The sequence below is a fragment of the Poecilia latipinna genome, unplaced genomic scaffold, assembly GCF_001443285.1.
Source record: "Poecilia latipinna isolate Pla-1442-1.1 unplaced genomic scaffold, P_latipinna-1.0 Scaffold2755, whole genome shotgun sequence".
Taxonomy (NCBI): Eukaryota; Metazoa; Chordata; class Actinopteri; order Cyprinodontiformes; family Poeciliidae; genus Poecilia; species Poecilia latipinna.
This window is the reverse complement of record NW_015115371.1, coordinates 4,363-28,473: the sequence shown is the minus strand read 5'-3', so window position 1 is coordinate 28,473 and position 24,111 is coordinate 4,363. Positions and strand designations below refer to the sequence as shown.

At 38.4% G+C, this 24,111-nt stretch overlaps 1 protein-coding gene across 2 annotated transcripts; it reads left to right on the top strand.

Moving 5' to 3' along the window:
• The first annotated feature begins 1,437 nt into the window (after nt 1-1,437).
• On the top strand, nt 1,438-22,437 carry LOC106939038 (fatty acyl-CoA reductase 1-like). 2 transcript variants are annotated; one of them, XM_015021300.1, is made up of 3 exons: nt 1,438-1,541; nt 4,752-4,914; nt 22,046-22,437. In XM_015021300.1, exons 2-3 carry the CDS (start codon nt 4,906-4,908, stop codon nt 22,385-22,387), a joined length of 351 nt encoding a protein of 116 aa, XP_014876786.1. In that variant the 5' UTR covers nt 1,438-1,541; nt 4,752-4,905; the 3' UTR covers nt 22,388-22,437. The 2 variants fall into 2 exon arrangements, with proteins under 2 accessions (XP_014876786.1, XP_014876787.1); XM_015021301.1 differs by lacking the exon at nt 1,438-1,541 and adding an exon at nt 1,772-1,878.
• Nucleotides 22,438-24,111: the final 1,674 nt, after the last annotated feature.

Below are 24,111 nucleotides of genomic sequence, written 5' to 3'. Positions count from 1 at the left end.
CATGTTTTAACTAGGGCTGGACAATAAATAACAATACCCATGATCAATATCAATAGATAACACATCTGATAGACTATTTACAGAACTGTGATCCAGAACCGCACAGCATTCTGGGAAATGTAGTCAGAGGAGAACGGCTTTAGCTGCTAGCAACTCACTCATTCTCTGGTTGCCTGGCAACAACCTGTTGAGTAACTTGCGCAGCAGCAGTTTCATGTCTCATAACTGCGTAAAAATAAAAATTGGGGTGAAGTAAAATCTGCGGATAAAACAGGAAAGTTCTCGTCACCAGTTTGGCAGTTTGTAAGATATTCAAAATAAACCAATCCGATCAATAATTATCGATATTTGTTGATATGAAATGCTTATATCGTCCAGCCCTAGTTCCTTTGTGAATCAAATGAGTGCAGCTCAAAAGAAAAGCACACAATCCTCTTTTCTGTTTTACTTTTTAGGCTTTCCTTTGTTGATGTTTTGACAGTAAATAACTCGAAGCATAAACCCACTTTTTTAAGCAAATTGTTTTTTGGGGGGTTAAAAATTCTTGTTTTATCATCTTTACCTGGTAATTTCCCCCCCGAGAAAGCCAGCATTAAAGTTTCCTTCCTCTGCTCGGCTAAAGGAAGCGCTCAGAGCTTTTAAAAGAGCAAAGGGAGACGGGGACTCATTATGTTTGCCTCCGTAATTACACAAGGACTAAGCTGACTGATTGTAAAACAGAATCCAGGACAGAGGAGGAGAAATTCATCAGCTCGGCTCTTCGGCCTCGACCTAAACGTTGTGCGGGAATGTTTTTTCTCTCATGAAATCACTTGAGTTTGACACAGAAGCTGAAACTTTTGCACAAGTCGCTGCTTTCCTTCTCCGTGGAGCCAAACTGAGCAGAAGTCGGAGGACGTTTCGTTTGATGACGCGTTTCCCCCACAGCACCCGAGCAGCTCTGTATCACTGTGTGGTGTGTTAGCAGAACCCTGAACAAATATCTATGTAGAAGTGTAACTATTGATGGTCACAGAGACTGTAAGAAGTGAGCAACTATTTTTATTAAAATGCAACACTATGAATATATTAACTTTTGCAAAAAAAAACAAAACTTGTTTACTTGTATCATATTCTGAGATGCTGTCAAAATAAAATTCTTGACACACGAACGATTTATTCAGGAATTGCCACTGTGTGGTTTATTACGCTGATCCAACATAAATAGGAATGCAAATAACTTGCAAAAAGCTTGGAAACAAAATGACCAACAAAACTTTTGTTTTTCAAAAAAAAAAAGTACCGTTAGTCCAGTGCATTTTAAATACAACCGTGTCAATAGTGGATAAAAAGTAAATAACTGGAATGTCCATTTCTGAAAAACATGTTACACAAACCTACAGAAGACAATTATAAACACGATGGTTAACTTCCCGTTTGTGTTGTGATGCTTTTGTTTTGAAGGGACAACTTCTTGTTAAAGCAAAGACGGCTTAACGGCAATCAAGACGATTTGTAACGGAGCTTGCAAAATGTATCTTTTTAGCAGATGGAGGAAAAAGGTATGTTTATGATGTAAATAAGTACTTGTTTTAAATGTGATGTGACTTAAACCGTGGAATTATTTAATTATATGCCGAAATTAAGTTAATTTAGTTGTAAACGTTATTTTAAGCTAGCAGTTAGCGCAGTTCACAGCTAACCTAAAACTTATCTGCACAGGATAAATTGCCATGGTAACTCTTTTTTTGTTTTGTTTTTGTTTTTCTATGGTAAATGTATAATCGACTTTTTTTCGTGAAATCTTATGAAAGCTTAATTCAGTCAGGATCTCTGAAAAGTCCCGGTGTAATCCGCCATCTTGGCTTCGTAAACCAGCTTTTTGTGTAACCAAATCAGGTTTGTGGGTTGCCTTCCTGACACATTGAATGCTCCAAAATGCCAAAGTTGTTTTCTTTAAGCCACTAATTTAGTGGTAGTAATTATGGATATCCGGTGGTGGGCTAATCTGCTAATTAGTTATTCTTGACAAACTGCAGCAGTTCCGTTTCCTCTCCCCAGGTTCTCTGTTTACCCCGCCAAAAAGTTTATTTCAATCAAAAAACAAACAAGAAAGAGACAAATATTGCATTAATCTACATTTTGTTCTACATACTAACCTTATTGTGGAACATATAAATTATAATGTCAAAAGATTAGATGTTTATAAAAGATGTTATGACAAAACATTAAAGGGAGCTGAAATCCTTCCATATGATCAATGGAAAAATCAACTGCTAGCTTTACATCTGGATGTGTTTACATTTTGAAAACCTCATTATTCAATGACAAAATTCTTGTTTTTTGGGCAGATTTGACGCATTTATTTTCAAGTTGTTTAAATTTTTAATAATTATATTGCAGCTAATAATCTTTATTTATCGACTACAGGCTTCTTCTCACCCAGAATAAAAATAATTTTACCACATCTAGATTTCAAAACATTTTAAGTAATTTTAAAATAAACATGGCAGCATACACGGAAGAAAATACAAGAAAAATGGCTCAATTTTGTTTTAGCTTTTACATAATATAAGGATATTTGCTAAATCCTTATATTTAGCAAATATAAGGATTTGCTAAATATTTTTTTCATGCTATGACATCTTTGGCCACGTGGTGGCGCTTCATTAGCTTCTGCTTTTACCGAACACTGACAAAATTATATTTGCAAATCTGAGAAAAGAGAAATGTTTAGAATCTTTATTTGTTTTTACGGTTTTTCATAAAAATCAGATTTTAAGAAGCCGCTCTTTCATTTCGTTAAACTTTAGATGGAAAAAATCCTTCTTTCTACCAAAGTGCAGTTCTCCAATCTCACCACCAGAGGTCACCACAGACCAGAACTCCATCTTCTCTGCAGCCTGGTTTCATAATTGTTGAACTTACATAAAGTTATTAGTCAGACACTTCCTATTACCATATGTTTTAGGGATTTTAGCATCAGTTGTGATGCTTGTAAACAGCTGAATATCCCAGGATGCACCCACAGTGGGATGTATTGTTCAGTTTCCTCTGTTTTTCATAAATTAATCCTGCAGGAAAACCAAATCTAAACCCGACAGTGGAAAGTCCTAAGCATGCTTCCTCTCCTCCAGCTTAAACCTGGCAACTTGAGGCATATCTCAGCCGCACAGAGTCAGCAGCAGAATTAACAAAAAACAACCTTTCTGGATCACAAATACAGAATTTATTTATTTATTTATTTTTAGTGCAGCAGTAAATCCTGCCGGCATGCAGCAGCCACCTTGAGGTTTGTGGGTCAAATCCCAGGCTGCAGTCTGCTCATTATGCACCCCGACTGGATTTGGCTCCACTCTGTGCAGAAGCAGATCTGTGAGAGCGAGACTCATGCAGACGTTACTGTTCTCAGCACCTGCATGTCGTTTAGAGTGAAACTCAGCCGCACAGCTGAAATTTACTGCAGATTATGTCACAGCTGTTGCACTAAAAAGGCAACATGTGCCTCCAGGCTCAGAAATGAGACATAATTAAACCAGCATGGTGCCTTTAAGTTGTTCCCATGGCTACAGGGAGAATTTAATGTTATTTAATGGTTGAAATTACAGAATTCTAGGAAAATTGGTGATTTTTGGGAGGATATTTTTCCCACTTTTTTGTAGGATTGTTTTAATTCGGAGGGTATCTCAGTCATTTCAGTACCTGTTTTTCTATTAACCATATAATTACACAGTTTGACAATAAATTGAAATTGAAAATACACCAGTTTAAAAAAGTTTTGCTGCCAAGATGAGTTTTTTATTGTATTGAAATTGGTTTATTTTGCAAAATTGTAATTTTCTTTTCGCTTCACACGAGTCACATGATCGACAACCAGATGTTGCTACTGGTGTAAACTAAGAAGACGACGACAGGAAGTGGTCGCAGGATGATGGCGCAGGATCATTTTTAATGACTTACTGCTTGAACAAAACGATTAATGTTGATTTTAGTTGTGTTTCTTAATGGAAACACTACAATCCTTTGATAGCGGAAAATGTACAAAGTTTTGCACACATCTGTAATGGAAATACAGCTCGATAAAAGCAACAGTAGCTTTGTTTCTATTCACCACATAATTACGCAGTTTGACATTTTGAAAATTTGTTTAATGGACACAAAAGTTTTGGAAAAAACTAGTTTTTCACTAAAGTTTTGGTGCTAGGATGATTTGTTCTGTTGTTTTTTCATTGAAGTTGCTTTATTTTCCAAAAACTGCAATTGAAACACTGTTTTCACATCACACAATCAACAACCGGATGTTGCCACTGAACCAAACCACCAAGAAGATGATGACAGGAAGTAGTTGGATGATGATTGTGCTTCTTCAATGAAAACACCGCAATTGCAATATCGTGTTTTTTTTTGGCATGAGCGAAATACTGACGAAGTTTTGCGCACATTAGTAATGGAAAAGCAGCTGTCTTCAGTCAGAGGCCTCTTCAGTCTCGCTGCAGGCCTGACTGCTAGCAGATGTCCTTCCTGTCCACAGCATCACCATCCTTAATAACTTATTGAATATTATATAATATAATATTATATTATAGTATAGATTGGAGCCACGTGGGGATTTGTGAATGACATTTACCGTGGCGCTCGGTCCGCTCAGGGCAGAACTGCATGTTCCGGGCGGGTTAGAGGAGGAAGGGCTCACGGGCTGCCTGACACGCCCTGCCCACTTAGGAGCTCATATTTGTGTAGCTGTCTGAAAATCTCCTGTTGTCTGCGGACAGGCAGGCGGACCGTCGGCCGTTTTCAGCGCTGAGAGTTTCCCAGCAGCCCGACCAGAGGCGGCCGGTGGGAGGAGGCAGAGACACCGCAGGAGCAGCCTGATCCGACGCAGCCTCTCCGCTCTCCACAAGAGGAAGGACCCATCAGCACTAACCGATGTCTACGGTAGGATTTTATTTGTTTTCATGTTTTTTCTTTTTTAAGCTGAAAACGGAGCGGGTTTTCAGCGGGTCTGAGGGAGGAATCAGCGGCGTGTCGTGGCACGCAGCTGCCCGAGCATCATTCACCGCTTTGGGCGGCTGGGTGGCGAGGAGCAGCCCGGGGTTGAGCATCAACAAACCGCCGCGGAAAACGTTAAAACCTCTCGACTTATCGCTTTTATTAGTGTGGCTTTTTTTGGTTTTGTTTTTAGCTGAAGCGTGGTGGAGGTGTGTTTTGAGGCCGAGCTCAGGTTAGTTGAAGCCGCCTCTGACAGTCAGGGCGGCGGGACAGGAGAGCCGCAGTCGGCGTGGAGAGCGACCGGCCGCGGTAAGCTAGCGCCCGTTACGGCCGCGAAGACAGGAAGTGGCGACACGGACTTTCAAAATAATATACACATTTTAAGCAAAACTAAAGCGGGTGTGTTTTAATCAGCTGAATTTGGACGTTTTATACTTTGAACATACACTAAATGAATCAAATATTTTGTTTAAGCGGTAGTTATAGCTGTTTGAGCAGTTGTATTTTATGTTGTACTTGGGAATTTTAGACATGTTTATGCATTTATTTAGGCTTATATTTGCTTCTTTGGGATCAGTTACATTCTGTTACACTGGCAACAATATGGTCCTTTTATACTTCATAGTTACCTGAGATCTCCACAGTAAAGAGTGAAGGGTTTCAAGTTGTTAACATGAAGATTTAAATTTGATTAATTGTATGTACAATATAAAAAAAATATTAATTGTAATAAATATATCAATGAATTCACTACTTTAATTCATGCTGTCATTTCCACACTGTGGCAGGCTTAGTACATCAAATGTCCTCTGGTTTTATTTTGAAATTACGTACCGGAAGTGACCCAATCACCCCGCGTGTTTGATGAAAGAAGAGGGTCAGCACGGATTTATGCCAAATGCCTTTAAAATGTGCACCATCTCCCTGAGCCGTAAAAGCTGTTTTTTAACAGGAATCTCCCAGGCACACAGAGGGAACATAAACCAGAAATAGTACTGCATGTGTATTTTGAATTAATTTGGTGGAAATTTGTATTAAAAATAAGTGAAAATCCTCACAAATCTTCAGTGTTGGTCCAGACAGAGCAGCTAAACCTGTGTATATCTGCTTATCCAACAGCCTCTCTGATGCACCTCAGCTTCCCCCTTCCTGCTGTGGTGCAGGAGTGTCTTGCCGTTCAGCGTGAGGCAGCACTTGAGACTCTGCAGCTGCACTTTTATTTGATTTTCAGAAACTAAAAAGTCTCCCATACGGATGCAGAGAGAGCTCTAGTTCTCATCAGGGCATGGCCTAAATTTCCCTCCCAGATAAGCTACTTAAACTGTGATCGTATAAAGATAAAAATCCCTCCCTACTTCATCCTTCCTCCTAAAATAACAGACTTAAAAAGTGGCTCCTCTGACTTCCTGATTCAAAAGCATGTTTACGAGTTCGTCCTCCTCCCTTAGAACGCCGCTGCCTTACACATGTGCTGCTTTTTTCCTTCCTTGTGTCTCCAGTTGCAGCATGAATCTTTAAAAGCTTATAAGAGACGTGGTTCAGCTTTTTCCAGTCCTGGTTCTCCTGTGTGTACAGCCGTTTCAGAGCAGTAGTAATAGTAGTCGTGTTGGTGAGCTGGTGTAATGTGCAGAGCGGAGAACCTGCGGTCAGAAAACGCTTCTTGTGGTCTGGGGTTAAGGAGCATTGAAACCAAACAGCCTTTGCAAAGATACAAATCTATTTATTGCAGGTGGAAGTTTGTGGATTAAGTTGCAAATTAATATTTGATATAATTTAAATGCTGTTTTGGTCATTCATTGCATACAATTCAGTTCAAAGTATCCTGCAAAGTCCAATGAGTGGTTTGTCTTCCTAAAGTAGGTCTGCGGATGTTGGCCCATAAACCACAAAGTCAGGATTTTTTTTGTCTACAAGCCGCTGAATAAAAGGAAATGGACATTTTATGTGATTGTTTTGGTGACTAACATTATTTATGCTGTATTTCTAAATTCATAAATGTGCTTTTGCAATAAAAACAGCAGGTATCTATCTGGAATTTCAGTCAAACATGTCGTAATAAGTAATAAATCAATTAATTGCATAATAAATTAAAATAAGCTCATTAATTTTCATTTTCTCTTTTCTCCCTTTCTACCAAAAACTGGATGATATTTTTGTCTGATATTTTTGTCTCAACTACCCCTTTTTCTAAAGAACAACTTTTGTTTACAGACTTCATCATTAGTTTTATTTGTTGTTTGTTTATTTTGGATACAAAGCCAACATCTACATTTAGAGGGTTTCAGCCAATTGGCACCAAAGAAAATGAATGATACTCTTTGATTGGCTGCTTTGCAAACTTCAGCCAATAGTGTGTCATGTAGCATTGCCTTCATGTATTTCAGCTTCCCAAGCTGCATTTTTTTTCTTTTGAATTTTTTAAAATACTCTCTACTAAATAATCGGTGTATATCGGCAAATAACCTGGAGTTGCGTTCCAGTGAAAAATTCAACAATAGTTTGGAGTTCACCAAATTATGCCTTTAATTCTGAACCTGATTTTACATTTTTGTAGATTTTGAGCTGATCTCATTTGGTCCAAATGCCTTAAAATAATGTGAAATTACCCTTAAACACAAAGCTAAATCAGAAGCTAATGTCTTCCTGGTCTTGATTCGTAATGTACAAGCATTACCATTTTGGTGTTACTATTAATAGCACTGAAATATAAGGCATATTTCTTCCAATATGCTGAAGAAATGTCACTAGAAAACTAATGTAGGTCATGAAATCCCCAAAGTGTCTGTATTGAATTCTGTGGCAATTCCTTTATTATTTGGAGTGATTGCTCGGGGTTTAATGGGAAAACTTTGCTTTCGCTAGCGGCACTGAAACAAAGTCATTAAACGTTTTTTCCTCCTGAGGTCATTAATATCTGCTCAGTAGATCCAAGCCTGAATATGACTGGCTGTCGCTGAGACAATGTGAGGCAGTGGAGATGCTGTGAAGCGGCTCCGTCTGCGGCGAAAGTGTGGAAAACAACATCGGCATTTCCAGTTAAACCAGCTGACCCAGTGCAAAAACACAGTTTAACCCCTAATAAAAAAAAATGGACAAAAGCAGAAACATAAAGAGCAAAAAGAAGGTGCTAATATAGCAATGCACTATGTGTTGGGGATGGGCAATAAATTGATTTGATCAATTAATCAAATTTTTAGTTTTTGAAGATTACATTTTAGGGAAATTGGGATTTTTGTTCTCCTTGAGTTTTCATGCTTCAGTGATGTCAGCAGACCTGAGGCGGCCATCTTGTTTTACAAACGTGTTTCACAGCTTCTGTTTATTCGGACTTTGAATTCAGGTCAACTTTATGATGGAATATTACCATTTCTTTTCTTAATCACGAGAATAAAGTCATAAAATTACAGTTGTACCACAATAGAGTCAAAATAATACAAGAACTCCAACAAAATTGCATCTTTATTTTCATATTAAACATAGTTTTTCCTCTGGTGGACTCGACATTGAATGCCACACCGATGCGTCTATGCAGGGTAACGTAGATACATTTTAAGGATCACTAAATTATAAGGTGCTGATTGTTTATGAATATTATAAACAATGTTTATAAGATGGTCTGTTGAGCATATCGGCGCTAAAATCTCAGCTCCAGGTTGGAGCAGAAAAAGCCTGATCGTTGGGAAATAATCAGATTAATGCCTCTCCTTAATATTTCTCAACTAATTTTTTTTGTTTTTTGTTTGAAATCTGTAAAATAATTTAATCAAAAGAAAACTCCTGATCTATATTTTGGCATATTTTTAAATGTCACAAAATGGAAAAGCTGCTTTAAAGAAAGCTTTATTTTCTTTTGGTTAAGCCTGTGGTGTCGGATTCTAAAATCTTCAGAGTTTTTTTACTCAACCTCTTCAATTTTGTAAATAATTTCCTAAAACACTTTTTAAAAAATGTAAGCATGCTAACCGAATTTATGCTAAAAAGTTAGAGAAATCTGAAGGAAACTTTTAAAGGTTTTCAGTGGCACATTGTGGACTAAATAAAAAATACCCCTGGCTGAAGTAACATGTCTACCGCTTCCTTTGAAATTGTATTGCAAAAATGTCAACCAAAGTTGGTTAACAATAAAACTTTGGAAATATTTGAAGTAGGGGTTGCACCGATTAGTCGACTAGTCCAGGGGTGGCCAAGTCCAGTCCTCGAGAGCTACCATCCTGCAAGTTTCAGATGCATCCCTGCTTCAACACACCTGAATCAAATGACTGGCTCGTTATCAGGCCTCTGTAGAGCTTTTCCCGGTCTGTTGGAGTAAGGATACTTCTAAAATTTGCAGGATGGTGGCTCTCGAGGACTGGACTTGGCCACCCCTGGACTAGTCGATTCTTTTCTCTGCAATGACTTTCTGGGCCAGTCGACTAGTCGCAGTCACGTGACAAAACTGATTTTTCCAAGGAAATGAAAGAAGGTGAATTAGATGAGTTTGTCAGAAAGCTCAAACTGTATAAAAATGTAAATAATTTACCAAAGAGAAGCTGAAAATTTCAGCATAGGCTAGTGCAATAGGGGCGTTGCGTGGCGCAGTGGTTAGCGCAGCGCCCCGCATACAGAGACTTTAGACCGCGGTCTGGAGTCCGACTCCCGTCCTCCATTTGCTGGGCCCAGGCCTCTCTCCGCTCTCTCTGCCCCCTTACAGTCAGATTGTTGTCAAATAAAGTAGTCCCAAAAAAATCCTTAAAAAATAATAATAAATAAAAAGAACTACACAGACAATGCGGGATCATGTCGGACTTTTTATTTATTTTTTTTATCCCTGATCAGCGTCACCCTGCATATTGTAGCTTCTAAACTGGCAGCTTTACGCTTTTATAAAATACTGTTTGACAGCATCTGGAAACAAAGTCCAAGCTTCACTCTGAGGATGTGATGGAGGCGATCTCTGCCGCCGTCTGCCTGTCTGTTCAGAGAGCCACTGCTGATCAGTGGAGCCTCCTGCTGCGCATCGGGCGGAGGAGCAGCAGGACGCTTCGCTGAATTTAACTGTAACCAAACGGGATCCGTTCATAATAAGTTTGGTTTGTGGTCCAAAAGCACCACGGTGGTCAGACTAATAATTTGACTCGTATGTGCAGCTATCCAGCGATCGTCGGTATCAGCCGGTGTTTGTGCAACGGACTTTTCTCCGCTGCTCACGAAGAATGATCATTTTATTGCTCTTTTAATTCTGCATAATAGACTTGGTAAAAGCGGGAGAAAAGTGTTCAATATTTGCCGTGAATATAACTGATAAAGCCTTCCAGTAGTTGTGAAGGGTTTTGCGATTACATCACTATGTCATCACCGCGACTTGTCGACGTCAACTCGACTATTATCATGATGTTGTCGACCTTTAAAAATATTAAGTCAATCAACCCCTAGTTTGAAGTCAACAAACCGCAGTCCCAACTCACCACGGTTTGCTTTGATGAATGGCAGAGCTCTTTGTCACGTCCACACGTTTGCATATTTCTCAGTAACATTAATCTGACATTAAGGGTGTTGCTTTGCCAACATGATACTTTGGGAGGAGATTCTGAGATCCTGCATTCAAAGAAACAACTTCAGCCACTTGAAAGGAATCCCTGGAGAAGGAGTTTATGCACCAGGATGTGAGGCTGGAAGCCAAACAACCTGCTTATAAAGAACTCCTGGAATGAATGCTGCCAACCCCACAGGTAGATCCAGTCTGAGGCCTTTGGGGTCTTTTGTTTTCCTTTTCAGACTCAGTGACAATATGTGAGCATTGACTGTTTCTGAAGTGAATCACCTATTGAGCAAGAGTAAAAAACAAGGCAACACCCAAAGGCTATTTCTGGTTTCTGTGTTGCGCAATAACACACAACGACTTGGATGGACATTATGATGGGGTTTGTTTAAGGACTAAAAATGACCAAATGTGATGTGTAAAATTTATTTGGGATCCAGTTTTAGTCTGACTTGTACAGGTTTTGCGATATCAAGATGCTTAGCACAAACTCTCTGATGTCAACGTCCATCTAACTGCAAAAAACAAAAATCTCACAAAGTATTTTTGTTCAAGATTCTTGTACAAATATCTCAGTACACTAGAAATGAAACAAAACTAGCTTAAAAGTAACTTTTTAGCAGGAAACAGGAGCTTCTTTTACGTCAATTAATCTTTAAACGTGACCTATTATGCGTCTTTGAACAGGTTAGACTGGGTCTGTGGGCAGTACAAAACATTTTTATTACATTACATTCTTGGACAATAAGATTATAGAATATGTAACTATGTAGCTTTGAAAAGCAGAGCCTTGTGCACAATCAATAAGAATGCAGGAAGTTGTTTCTGATTGTTAAGTCAACAACAAAACACTTGATTTTTCCAGCAGCCATTGTATAGCACATACAGTGGTAGAACCAGCTGACCAAATGCGCTGGGTTGCTAGGTAACGGTGTAATCCTTGTGAAATGTGACTTAACAATTGGGAGGTTTTTGAAACTACTTGCTTACCAGACACTGTTGTCAAAAAACATGAAATTTTTGTCAAAAACCAGCGTGTGGGCTTGTTTAGGAGCAGTTGAGACCCAAATGGAAGTAAAGAAATGTGCAAAATGTGAATTATGCATAGGACCACCTTTAATATAAATGAAAATACTGGCTCCACTGGCAGATTAAGAGAAATGTTACAAGTGAAATAATCTACCACTAGAACTCGTATGTTTTAATTAATATTGAGAAAAGATTGACTTAAAACAAGCTCCAAGTTAGTTTAGTCTCTTTTCAAGTATAATAAAATATGTGCACTAGCAATATGTACACAAGATCAAACATACTTGGTAAGTTGTGTTTTCACAGTGCTGTTTACACACCTCTTGCTATGACCGTCCCTCCTTTCACCTTTCGTGAAGAACAAGAATTTACATCAGCTCAGTCTACAACTGAGTGACTGACTCGGTGACTGACAGGCTGCTCTATGGCGTTTGCGTCAAGAGCCTCTCAACCTGCTTTTTTATGGCAGTAAAAGGGATAAGCCTCTAGGGCTTATTTGGACTGATGGTTGTCTGCAGCGCCATTAGAGCCGTCTGTGGCAGGGTGGCTCGAACTGCCTGTCTGTATCTGAAACTGTTTGGATGAACGCCCAGCATCACTATGTAGGGACATGATGGCCGCCGGCCAAGCTTTGCTTTGCGTAGTTTACCCCTACACTTTTAGACTTTTGTTTGTGAGCTGCAACACTGTTTCCTCTTAATGATTTAGCTGAGCCACAAAACAAGAAAGTGGGAATGTTCAGGGAGTGAAGACTTCTACAGATTGCCCTGCAGTGAACTGTGAAGCAGGTTGTTACAGTAACAATGCAGGGAGAGTCGGCCCGGTTTATCTCGTGTTAGATCTTTGGGCAGATCTGCAATGGGTGTGTGGCTTTTATGTTTAATTTATCAGAAAATACTTTCCACATGAAAGTAGTTTCACTTTGTTTTCCAGATATTCTAAAAACACGTAGTTTTAACACCAAATATGCCTCAATATACATTAATATGCACAGTGGAAACCAAACTGGAAAAGATGACATCAACAGTATTCCTCATTTACGCTCTTGGGGGTTCAGCCAATCAACACCAAGAAAAATCACTGGCGCTCCTCGATTGGGCAGCCAGTAGCGTGTCGGGTAGCATTGTGTCATATTATCTAAATGTTGCAACTGAAATGGAGACTTATTGGACCAGGCAACTTAGCCGGTGATTGTCTGCTTTGATTAGGCCTGAAACAATTAATCAGATTAATCAATTATTGACATAATCGTCAACTAATTTAATAATCGATTAATCCCTAATTGGAGTTTACAGACTCAAAAAAGATCTTGTTGAGAAAACAACATATTCAGAGCAGCAATTAAGCTAAAATTGTATAAAATATAATACATTTTGCATTTAAGATTAAAACATCTTGGTCTGTAACCCAAAACTTCTCATTTGGCAAAGTTTTAGCTTCACCTGGCGCAAATTCACTAAAGGAAAGCTGTTTATGCATTTTAGGCAATGAAATGTTTAATTATAATGTTGAATTGTATTTTTATTTTCACCTTTTTTAGGTATTTCTAACAATGTATGAAAATAGCTTAAGAGGCAAAATTTAAAAAATTGTAGAATTTTCACATTTTTATCCGATTAATCAATTAATCTTCATAATAATTGATTATTAAATAATTTGGTTGCAGCCCTAATTCTTTCTACATTTCCAGTATTGTTAAAGTTCACACATTCATGGCTCAACATATCTTGTGTGAAACTTTTAGGAGTAGTTTCCAGAAGTTACACCTTTACTTTCACTGATTTGATCTCGTCTTGAATTCCTACTCCAATCAGTGAGTTTCTCTTCCTGCAAATCGTTAGTCTCATTTTGTGTACTATTGGGTAAACTGAATGGAAGAGGCGTTTGCAAAGCTCATCATGCATCATTAATCAGAAACCTAGCTGGCATCAGCAGAAGGTGAAGCGTGCAGAGGGCCAGATTAATTAGGATCGTGTGTCCGCTGTAATCCATCTTCGAGCCGGATACCTGATTAAATCGCTCCGACACAGATCTTGGTTTCCGTGCAAGCAAGCCGTGCGTCATTCAAAACAAGACGGTATCGAACTATATCTGGTGAACTGGGCTTCATGCTTACTGATGCGGTTTATAAATGTACATGCAGGAAGGTGGAAGTGAAAGCAGCATGAACCACAACAAGGAAGAAGTGTTTTAATTTTTTTAGTTTATAGTTTTCCTGCTCTGAGCGAGTAGTAAATGTGTTGCAACTTGTAAATCATTTTGCCATCTTGGCAGAATGAACTGCTATCAAGTGCTTTCAGTTCCTGGGAGTGAATATTTGAAATCACTATGGATGAATTTTGGAACAGCACTGTTGAGGACATGGTCAATCATCTTCAAATCTGGACTTTGAGTAGGCCACTTCATATCATTTTGTTGAGCCATCACAATCTGATGGGTGGATTTTCATTTCCAGAAACTTCCACCTTGATGATCGACTGTATTATGTCATGTTCTTTGTCTGAAATGATGTGTTCAGAGTACGACTGAAATGATTAATCGTCAACTAATTCAGTAATCGATTAATCGTTAACTGGAGTGTACATGCTCAAAATAAAGACCATTTGTTGAAAAAACACGCTCGGATCACAAAGACCAAAAATATACATTTATATTCCTGAATCAATTGGATTAATCGTGTTGAATCAACTGTTAAAATAATCGTCAACTAATTCAGTAATCGATTAATCGTTAACTGGAGTATACATGCTAAAAATAAAGACAATTTATTGAAAAAACACACTCTGATCACAAAAACCAAAAACTGTATTAAAAATGTACATTTCTGTACCTGAAACAATCAGATGGATCGTGTTGAATCAATTATTGAAATAATTAACTAAGTTAGTAATAAATCAATTGTTGACTGGAGCTTACAGGCTCAAAAAAGGCAATTTCCTGAAAGAGAAACATACCGAGAACAATAATTAAGCCAAAACTGTACAAGAAAATATATACATTTTGTATTTGATATTTTTATAAAAAATAAAAAAACTTCTTCTGCAAATATGCAGTAGCCATAAAATCTCCCATTAATCACTTGTTGATATTCAAATATTAATCGATTAATAAAAAAATAATCACCAGATCAGTTATACACCGTATCGATGTTTTCACATATATATGTGGGGGGTTTAGCTGTAGATTTGCTACAAATGATCAAGCGTTCACTAAAGGAATGTTGGGCAAGAGGATGTTTCTTTTCTTTTCTGATGTTGTCTAAAATAAGCTGAAGTGGTCACCTAGGCAAAAAAAAGTTCCGGTTTCTTATTTTGATTAATCAATTAATCGTTACTAAAATAATCATTAAATGCAGCTCTAATTAGCCATTAATTCATGACTTGGATGGATAGTTTTCGATTCCCCATTTATATTTTTCCCAAGTTATCTTTGACATTAAAAACGGTTGAAGTTTGCCTAAAAAATAAAACCAGAAGAACTCTGAAGGGGGTAAATACTTATTTTTTTTTCCTTTCTGCAGGGTTTCCCCTCCCCCCTGTGTATTTTAAGCCTGGCAGGCCACCAGGCTTTTCTTGTGCCCCTGCCAGGCTAAACATTACTTAAGTATTTTTAAAATGTTTGCATTTTTAAGACTTTATAGTTGTTCAGGTGTTAATCTTCCAATAACGAATAATAATTTTCCAGTGATATTTTCAAATTTCCTGTCAACTTTAAACATTTTTTAACTGAAAAACACGACGGGCCGCTGGATGAATGACTGCCTTGGCACCCAACCACCAGGCTTCTGGAAACCTTGCTCTTTGCCTCACAATAAGAGAAGAACAGAGTGGTTGTTGATGTAGATAAACCTGAGAGAAAGGCTGACCTCCTTCCCACCGCGATCCTCTGACTGCCCGTCAAAAGAAGAGTCGGGTTTGTTACTTGAAAGCATCGCAGCCTGATCTTCCCATGATGACAACACTGCCCGGGTTCATGACCTCTCGTCCCACCCGCTGCAGGTCTCGGGGTACGGTTGCCGGTCTGGCTCCGGCCCAGACGTAAACGGACACCTGGGGCACAGTGATGCACTGTCGCTCCGAAGCGTCTGGTGTAATTACAGAATCCCTCCGCCGCCGCAGACACAATGGCGGAGATGTGAGTGGACACGCAGGAACATAAGCTCACAGCGGCCTGATACCTGGTCTGTGACGGGCTGAACTACAGATTAAATTAAAGGGATAACGCCTAAATCCTTAAAGCCGAGAGCAGATATAATGAATTTTAATTAGATTAGCTTTTGGCTGCCTCAGGAAAAGAGCAGAGGCTTGCTGTTGTAAACTAATGTGGATCTTTGAAGGCCGACACCGATTTCTGGGTCTGCCTGAAATCTGACCTTCCAGATATAAATGGGATGCTTACAAAAGGCTGTGAGGCGACTGGTGTTACTTTTTTGTGTTGTAGGACAAACTAATTTCAGTAAATTTAGTTTTAATTAAACAAATTGTGAAAGTTGCTTTGGTTTCTTTTACTGGTTTGTGGCTTTATATTTTAGAGAAAATGAAGAGATGCCAAGATTATCTCTCCGTTTTACGCATCAAGTTTTCACCTATGAGGCTTTTAACGCGAGTCCTCTTAAATCAGTCCATTCATTCATTAATTCATTCATCCTCTATCAATGTAATCATTCATCTATCTGTCTGTCAAGTCATCCATTCATCTATTCTATCCATTCCAATTATCACCCTTCCTTCCTCCTTCTCTTCCATCCATCCATCCATCCATCCATCCATCCATCCACCTTTCCATTTGGCGTCTATCTTACATTTTTGAAACAATGTTCAAAAATCCATCCATAAACTTTAGATCTGATGATTTTTGACCAACGTGACAAAACGTTTGGTCACCTGTTCTTTAGATCAACCAGTAGAGAATCATAAATGAATGGAGTTCCTCTCTTTTAGACTTTCATTTGTGAAATAAATTATATTTCCTTCCTCTTCACGTATAGCTGATGCTGTGTTGGTCAGTATTTCCATGAGACAAGGCGTTTCCACTGGAGGAAAACCAGTGTTTACCGAGCTTCAAAGGTTTTATTCCCCTGTTGGCATGCTGGTATTTAGGAAAAGCGGCCTTGGTTTTCTTTTGTGTCGCTTGGTGCTGACATTGAAGTTGACTAATGCAGCTTTAATTATTGGCTGCATTTCTGTTTTCCTCGCCCTCCCTCCCTCCCCTGCGTCTGTGCCAGCCTTTTGTGCTGCTTTCTGAAGGCCGGCATGCAGCTGTAGACGGTTTTTCTTCTTGCCCGTGTCTCCAGCAGCATTCGGCTGCTGACCTACTAATGGAGGACTTGTGTGAGGAACGTCCAGGGGCGAGACTGCAGAGTTGGGCCTTAAAACATCCCGCCTGAGACGAACAGCATGTCTGCTCTTTAAAAAAGCCCGAGCAGACAGAAAGGAAACATGAAATTACAGCCAGGGCTCCAGCTGCATTATCTCCGGACAAAAGTAAACCTCAGCTGCCCGCTGGTGTTGCTGTTCCTCAAGCAGCTCCTAGCTTTACTCCAGTACCAACCCTTAATGACTTTTGATGTGAATTGGTATAAATAGGACTCAAAACACAAAAGAGACCCCCTGAAGCTCTTGGTACTTATTACTGCTGCCCACTAATTGGATTTTTCCATTTCCAGTCCTTGTATGAGCACTAAAAAACGTTAATCTGGGACAAAACATGGTTAATATGGTGTTTTAAAAGCCAGACTATGATTAATGGCGTAAAGAAACTAAAATAAATAAATTAGTTATATATTAGACACTTTGTTCAGCCATTTTTGTCGTTGGGACAAAACCTAACATTTTCCCATAGCATCTGATTTGGGTGGACGGTTCATAAATCTTTGACCATCATCCAGTCCTGTGTTGAGATTGTCATTGAAGGTTAATTTTGTGTCTAATGTAACAATTTTTATTAGTTATCGATTAATCTATTTAGTATTTTTGACAATTAATCACCTATTCTAACGATTAATCGCCTATTCTGTCAATTAATTGGATAAAAAGGGCAACCTTCTGCAGATTTTTCATTTAACCCTTTTCTATACATTAACAATACATTTAAAGATTAAATTAAACAAATCACTTCCATCTTTAAAAAGCATCTTATTGACTAAAATGTAACAGTATCCCTTTAGTGAAAAGCAAAGAATGAGTCTTTGCTATCTTGTTTTCACATCAACATGTGAAAAGCTCAGCCGTTTCTGTTTGACTTAACCTTCATACACCGCAGGGATGGCATGTTTGTTTTTTGGATTAACAGTTTCATAACTGGATAGCAAAAGGTGCTTAAAATGATTTATTTATTTTATTTTTTTAGAGGATTTGAACAAGGAGAAGCTTAAAGTACCAATTGACATGTTCTGGCTAAAACATATTTACAGATGAATAAGACATTTCTATCTTAAATGCAAAATATTGTACAGTTTTGTTTTATTACTGCCCTGAGTGTGTTGTTTCAGAAAATTGCCTTCTGTTGAGTCTTTGCACTCATGTTAACAATCTACTACTAAGCTACTTGATTAAAAACGAATATAAAAAATGTTTATTATTCCAATCTCTCTTTGATGCAGTAAAGGCTCCTGTACTGTAAGTAATGGCTTAACTTGTTTTTCCGAGCCGCCTTTAAACGCAACATGAGCATTGAGATGCTGGAGTCGGTTCTTCACCCGGGGCGTCAACGGAGACCTGATGCTGTACAAACGTGTGTCAGAATCCAGGAAAAGCCAAAAACTTTGTACAATTTCTCCCAAACAAGCTGGAACGATGCTGCTGGATGCAGACGGCGTTGGCTAAAAGAGGACTAGTTAAAACGCGCCACTGCATTTCACTAATCTGGTAAATGTGTTGTGCAGAGGTGGATAGTTCTGACTAGAAGTACTTGGGAAACTTTTATTTGTTGCTTTATTTATTTTGAACATTTAAAAAGTCTGACGGTGTTAAGTGTTCATTAGAATTTAAACTTTATTGGTCTTTGAGAAAGCATTCTTGCGTTACTGTTACATTACTTTAAAATGGTCTCAAAACAATACAAGGTTCCCCCAGAAAACTTGCTAATCACTCCAAGGTGACACTAAAATGGATCCCTTCCCATCTCTTTTAGATGGCTATCTCCAAGGTTAAGATGATCATGATATGTTCTGTTTTATTTCCACTTTTGAAGAGACGCACTAAAACAAAGAAGCAAGAAATAATGTTATACTAATCAAAAGAGCAAGTAAAACATGTAAAGTATTTATTTTACAGGAATATTCTGATGTTTTTTTGATGCATTTTGACCAATAGATGTGGACGCAGCTTTCTGACCAATGTTTCACTTCTTGGGAGTAAAGTGTTAGTTCCCTTTAGTAAATCTCACGTGTGTGTGTCCATTCCAACACGTCTCCAGCTGCAGGAATCTCCTCTGTCGGGCGTTAATCCGGAGTGACTTTCAGCCGCTCTGTGCTCCGTGTCTGCAGGGAATCTGTGTTGAACAAAGCAGGAATGTCAGAGGCCTTAGCAGAAGACCTGAGCTGTGACCTTCTTTCATTTAATGTGCGCATACTTTTCAGTAAATCTAGATTATTGTCCCCCTCCCGTCTGGAATCTGTAGATTCAGGAAACTCTGATCACACCGTTTGCATGTACAGGCAGCATAATGCAGGAAGCGGACTACAGCGCAGGGCATTCTGGGTAAATGCAACCAAAAACAAATGTGCAAGTCTTGCGCTAAAAGACAAAAGAGAAATCCTACAACCGCTAACAGATTATGCTGCTCCATTTTTATTTGCATTTCATGAATAAGGAAGATGTGCTCAGTGTCGTCTGAGTTTTTCGTGTTGTTTCCTTCAGTGGTTTGAAGTGCAGCGCCCCCGCAGGCCTGGAGGGGAACATGTTCTTCAAATAGTTTGGTTCAGTTGACAGTGCAGTCTGAAAGAGAACCACAACAGCTGAAAAAATGAACAAGTGTTGCAATTTTTGTCCCAAATCTAACTGAGTCTACCAGAATATCAGGCGTGAAAACAAACTACAGGAAGCTGGGAGTTCGTTCAAAAGGCCAAATATATTATAGAGAGCTGTGAGCGCCGCTAGATAAAAAGTTAGTTGAACTAAACTTTAAGCACTAATCATAAACATTGTTACACTAATGCTAAAGCACTAACTTCAGTTCAAATTAAATCAACAATTCAGCACCAAATTACTTTTAAACTTATAGTTTGAATGTTCTATAATGCCTTTAGATATCAATATTATTATATATTTATCTCTTGTTCTTTACTTCACTGCACATTTTTTGATTGAAATAAAGTTTCAAAATAAGAGCATCAAAACCCAAAACTTCTTTCAAGTGAAAGTTTACAAAACAGTCAAGTAAATTAATGCTTTAGGATTTATCTGTAACAACTGATTTAGGTGAAGCTAACATTTTTTAAGTTAGCTAAAGCACAAAAAAAATTGCAAATGCTGCTTTTGTTTCAATAGCTTGTGCAGCTCTACAAATGAACTTGCCTCAGTTTGGTGACTATAGCCGACCTGAAACAGGAAAAGTTTTTACTTATTCCTCTGGCAGGGGGGAAAATAAAAAGTCATGCATGTTTTTATCTGGTGTGTGTAAACATCGGATTTCAGAGGCTGCTGACTTCTGCCCTCCTTGTCTGAGTTTTAGTGAAGAAATGAGACGAACCAGAGGGCGGAAGCCGTCATAGACACTCTGAGGGGGGGTCATGATGCATTGGTGCATCGTTGTCGTGGTTACACACAAATAAGCAGCAACACTGGGCGTGCGGTTGGGAGCTGCGAGCCCACATGTTGACACCAGGCTTTGATCAGAGCGCTGGATGTCGATCTGAGTCACTCTGAAACGTGGCGCTCCAGCGACTCCAGTTGCTGTCGGTTACCGTTCAGAAGCCGTGAGGACAAAGTCAAACGCTTGCTGCTTGGTTGGAGCATAAAAAGCAATAAAATGAGCAGTAATTCTGCTTTCTTGCATGTAAATCCACACATGATGCATGTTATAAAAGATAAGCTTTAACTTTTTTTACAACTCAGAAAGAGGATTGTTTTCAGCTTCACCTTCTCTGCCGGTAACCATCAAATTATATTTTAAACTGTAGATAATAAAGTTATCGCTGCACATTTACATGAAGGTTCCTGCCTACGAAGTCCAGCCGTCATAAAGTTGCCATGAATTTGTTCATTGCCTTTAAAAAGCTGTCATGGTAGTCAGACATACCTGGGAACTTTGAGATTAATCTAAAAAATAAAAATTCTAGAAAACGTCTCAGAAATTTCTGAGTTTAAAAAGTGAACAAATCGATAGAAAAAAATCTTAGGAATTTTGATATTAATGCCAGAAATTTAAGAATAAAAATGTGCAATTTCAGAGTTTCCGAAGTTCTTTTTGAAAATTTCAGGACATTTTTTCTAGAATTGTTTTTACTTCAAATTCAGAAAAAAAAATTATTGCAAATTTCTGAGATTTTTTGGTCTTCAGTGGCCCTAATACACCATCATTTGAGCAAGCTGTTTTTAAAAATTTAACAAATGATTCACCTCTGAGTTTTGATATCAGACAAAGATAACCTGAGTAATTACTTACTTTGACCTTCCAAGTCTGTTTTTATTCACGGTGAGTTTGAAGACCAGGCCGCTCTGTTTGTGTTGGTAGTTTCTGTGAGTCAGACGTCCGTTTGCATCTCAGTTAAGATTGTTATGACTAAAACTGGCCTTCCTGCTAATAGAGCTGCAGCTATGTAAACTAAATGGAGCAAGAATAACTGAGTCAACAGTGCTGTGATAAACTCTGCTGCTGCAGCAGAGACCTTCTGACGGACTTGGTGACGCCTGCTGACCTGCTCCTGGAAACTGTTGCTTCTAACTAAATGTTAAGATGGTTGTTAGAATAATGATTTTTTTTTTAATACAAGAAAAGAAAGGAAGTTTCTGTTATAGTTTCTGAGTTCTAAACCTTTTAATTCATCTATTAAAAGTGGATTTGGATGGATGGATGGATGGATGGATGGATGGATGGATGGATGGATGGATAATGCAATAGGAAGACATTTTAAATACCTAAAATAAATAAACAAAACAGAAACAAATGAAATCAATTATGTAAACAAAATTGTCCTTTAAAAAACGGTTTAGTTGAGACCAAAGCACCAAACTGAAAACTTTTTTATCCTCCAGATTTTTGTAAAAAATAACAATAAATTATGCAAATTAATTATTGATTTCATTTTAATTTATCATGCGATTAACTGATTTATTGCTTATCGGCCTACTTTAGATCTGGTCCTGGTAACCATGACGACAGAAGGAAACCAGCATCTAATATTTTTGAAAGTAGATTTTAATTTAAAAGTTGTCGTTTTGTTCCAATTTATTCCTGAATTGTGGTCGGGGGGCAGCACAACATCAGTCCGGGGTCCTCAAATCGCCCCCGACCCCCAGTTTGAACACCCTTTCTCCAAATGTTAAAGGAACATTCATATTCAACTCTGTCGTCTTTCTGCCTCTGCAGGAGTTTTCAGAAGGCCAAGACCTCGACAGACTGGAAGAAGAAGAAGAGCAGAAGCAGACGTCAGAATCTCAGATCAGACTGATGAACAGCGGCATGGCATCCATACCAGAGTACTACGCCGGGAAGAGCGTTTTGATCACGGGAGCCACCGGCTTCATGGGGAAGGTGCTGGTGGAGAAGCTGCTGCGGAGCTGCCCTGACGTCAAAGCCCTCTACATCCTGGTCAGACCCAAAGCCGGCCAGTCCATGAAGCAGCGAGTCAGCGACATGATGAAGTGCAAGGTAACCGAGTCTCTAGATGCAGCAGCGTTTGGGTCAGTGCTGATGTCTCTTCTCTGCTAACCGGCGGGATCCTCCTAAACGTTTATATCAACCTTGATGTCTGGGAGTCTTAGTTTGAGCTTCTCGGTTTGTTTTTGGCTTTTGGTTTAACAGAGACTGATTTTTGGATTCAGTGTTTGAAGCTTATTGCATTATTTTTTATTTCCTAAGCAACTAAAATCATAGAACAAGAAACTATGTTTAGTTCTCTCTTGTGCTTTTCTGATAAACCACAGTTTAAAGATCATAATTTTCCAGCCTAATAGAAGGTAAGGAGGAATATTTAGAGCATTGGTGACCTAACAAACCGGCACCTTGTCCTGAAAATTAAAAGCAAGAACTGGATATAAAAAAACGTTAAAAGTTTGGCAGCATTCAGGAAACATTGCAACTTCTGCTCAGCATTCTTACTCTATGCACAGGAGCTCCAGTTGTCCCATTCCTCTCAAAAACTGTTAAACATTGTTTTATATTTGTGGGCAAATTAGATTGTGTAAAATATAGCAATAATGAATGGAAACGGGTAAATATCTCACTCACTGCACTACAGTAACGGACATTATTCTAAGAATAATGACTTTGTCACACCAGTCAGTTCCCATTAAACCTCCTGCAGTTAATTTTCTCTCAGCATTTTCTTTGGCTTTATGCCAATGCTACACATACGAGATGCCAAATTACTGTCATTTAATTGGCTCAGACACAAGGAAAATAAAATAGTCGCTAATTGTTGCTGTCAAACATGCAGGAGAAACGTTTGAAGAGTTCAGTACGACGGTCTGGCTGCTGACTGTATGCAGTCATTATGCTAGCTTATCCTATTTTTGTGTCTTCATCAGTTTGGATCATTTCTTCTCCGAAAACAACGTTTCTAATTACTTCATAATCCTGATGGGAAAGTGAGATAAGCAGGCAGAAGTTTCGATGTTTCGACACGCTCAACTGATTTACATTCAGGAAACTGCCTCACCTTTCTGGGATGTTTTGGGAAAGTAGTTTTTAAATCTTTATCGTTATCACAATAATACCACAAATATCATGATAAGATACTAAGTCCACATCGCCTACCTGTACACTAAAGCACTTTTTGTGTAAAAAAACACACATTTTAAAGTCACTTATCTGTGTTGAAAAACAACAAAAGCATATTAAGGCTGATATAGATGAAAAATTTAGTAATTTTTGACAAAAAATTTGAGAAAATCTCAGAAATTTTCTAGAAAGAAAAAAAAACAAAGAAATTTCTGAGCTCCAAAAATTTAAAATTTGCAAGAAAAAAATCTGAAATTTTTTGATTAATCTCAGAAGTTTTCTAGAAAAAAACTAAAATTTTCAAATTTTGAAAGTTTTTTTTCTAGAACATTTTCAACTTTTCAAATTAAGAAATCTAGAAAATTTCTGAAATGAAACTCAAAATGTTTTATTTTTTTTTTTTTCTAATTTTTTTCTATCTTCATTTACCTTAAAAAACAGTTTAACGGTTATTTTAGGGTTTGCTCTTTAAATCTTCAACTCACCTATCAGATTTAGACGATCCTTATTCAAATTTGCTCTGTCGGCTGATCAAAGGCAGAGCAGCTGAATGTTTGCATAGCAACAGAAATTTGCCTACATATTCCTGCAGCAGCTTTGATGGACACAGTGAATAAAGCTCAACAACCCCAGAAGAGCCCAAAAGTTCATATTTGAGCTGGAGCAGAAATGGATCATGACTGGTAACAAAGGGTTAACCAAACCGGGGCTGA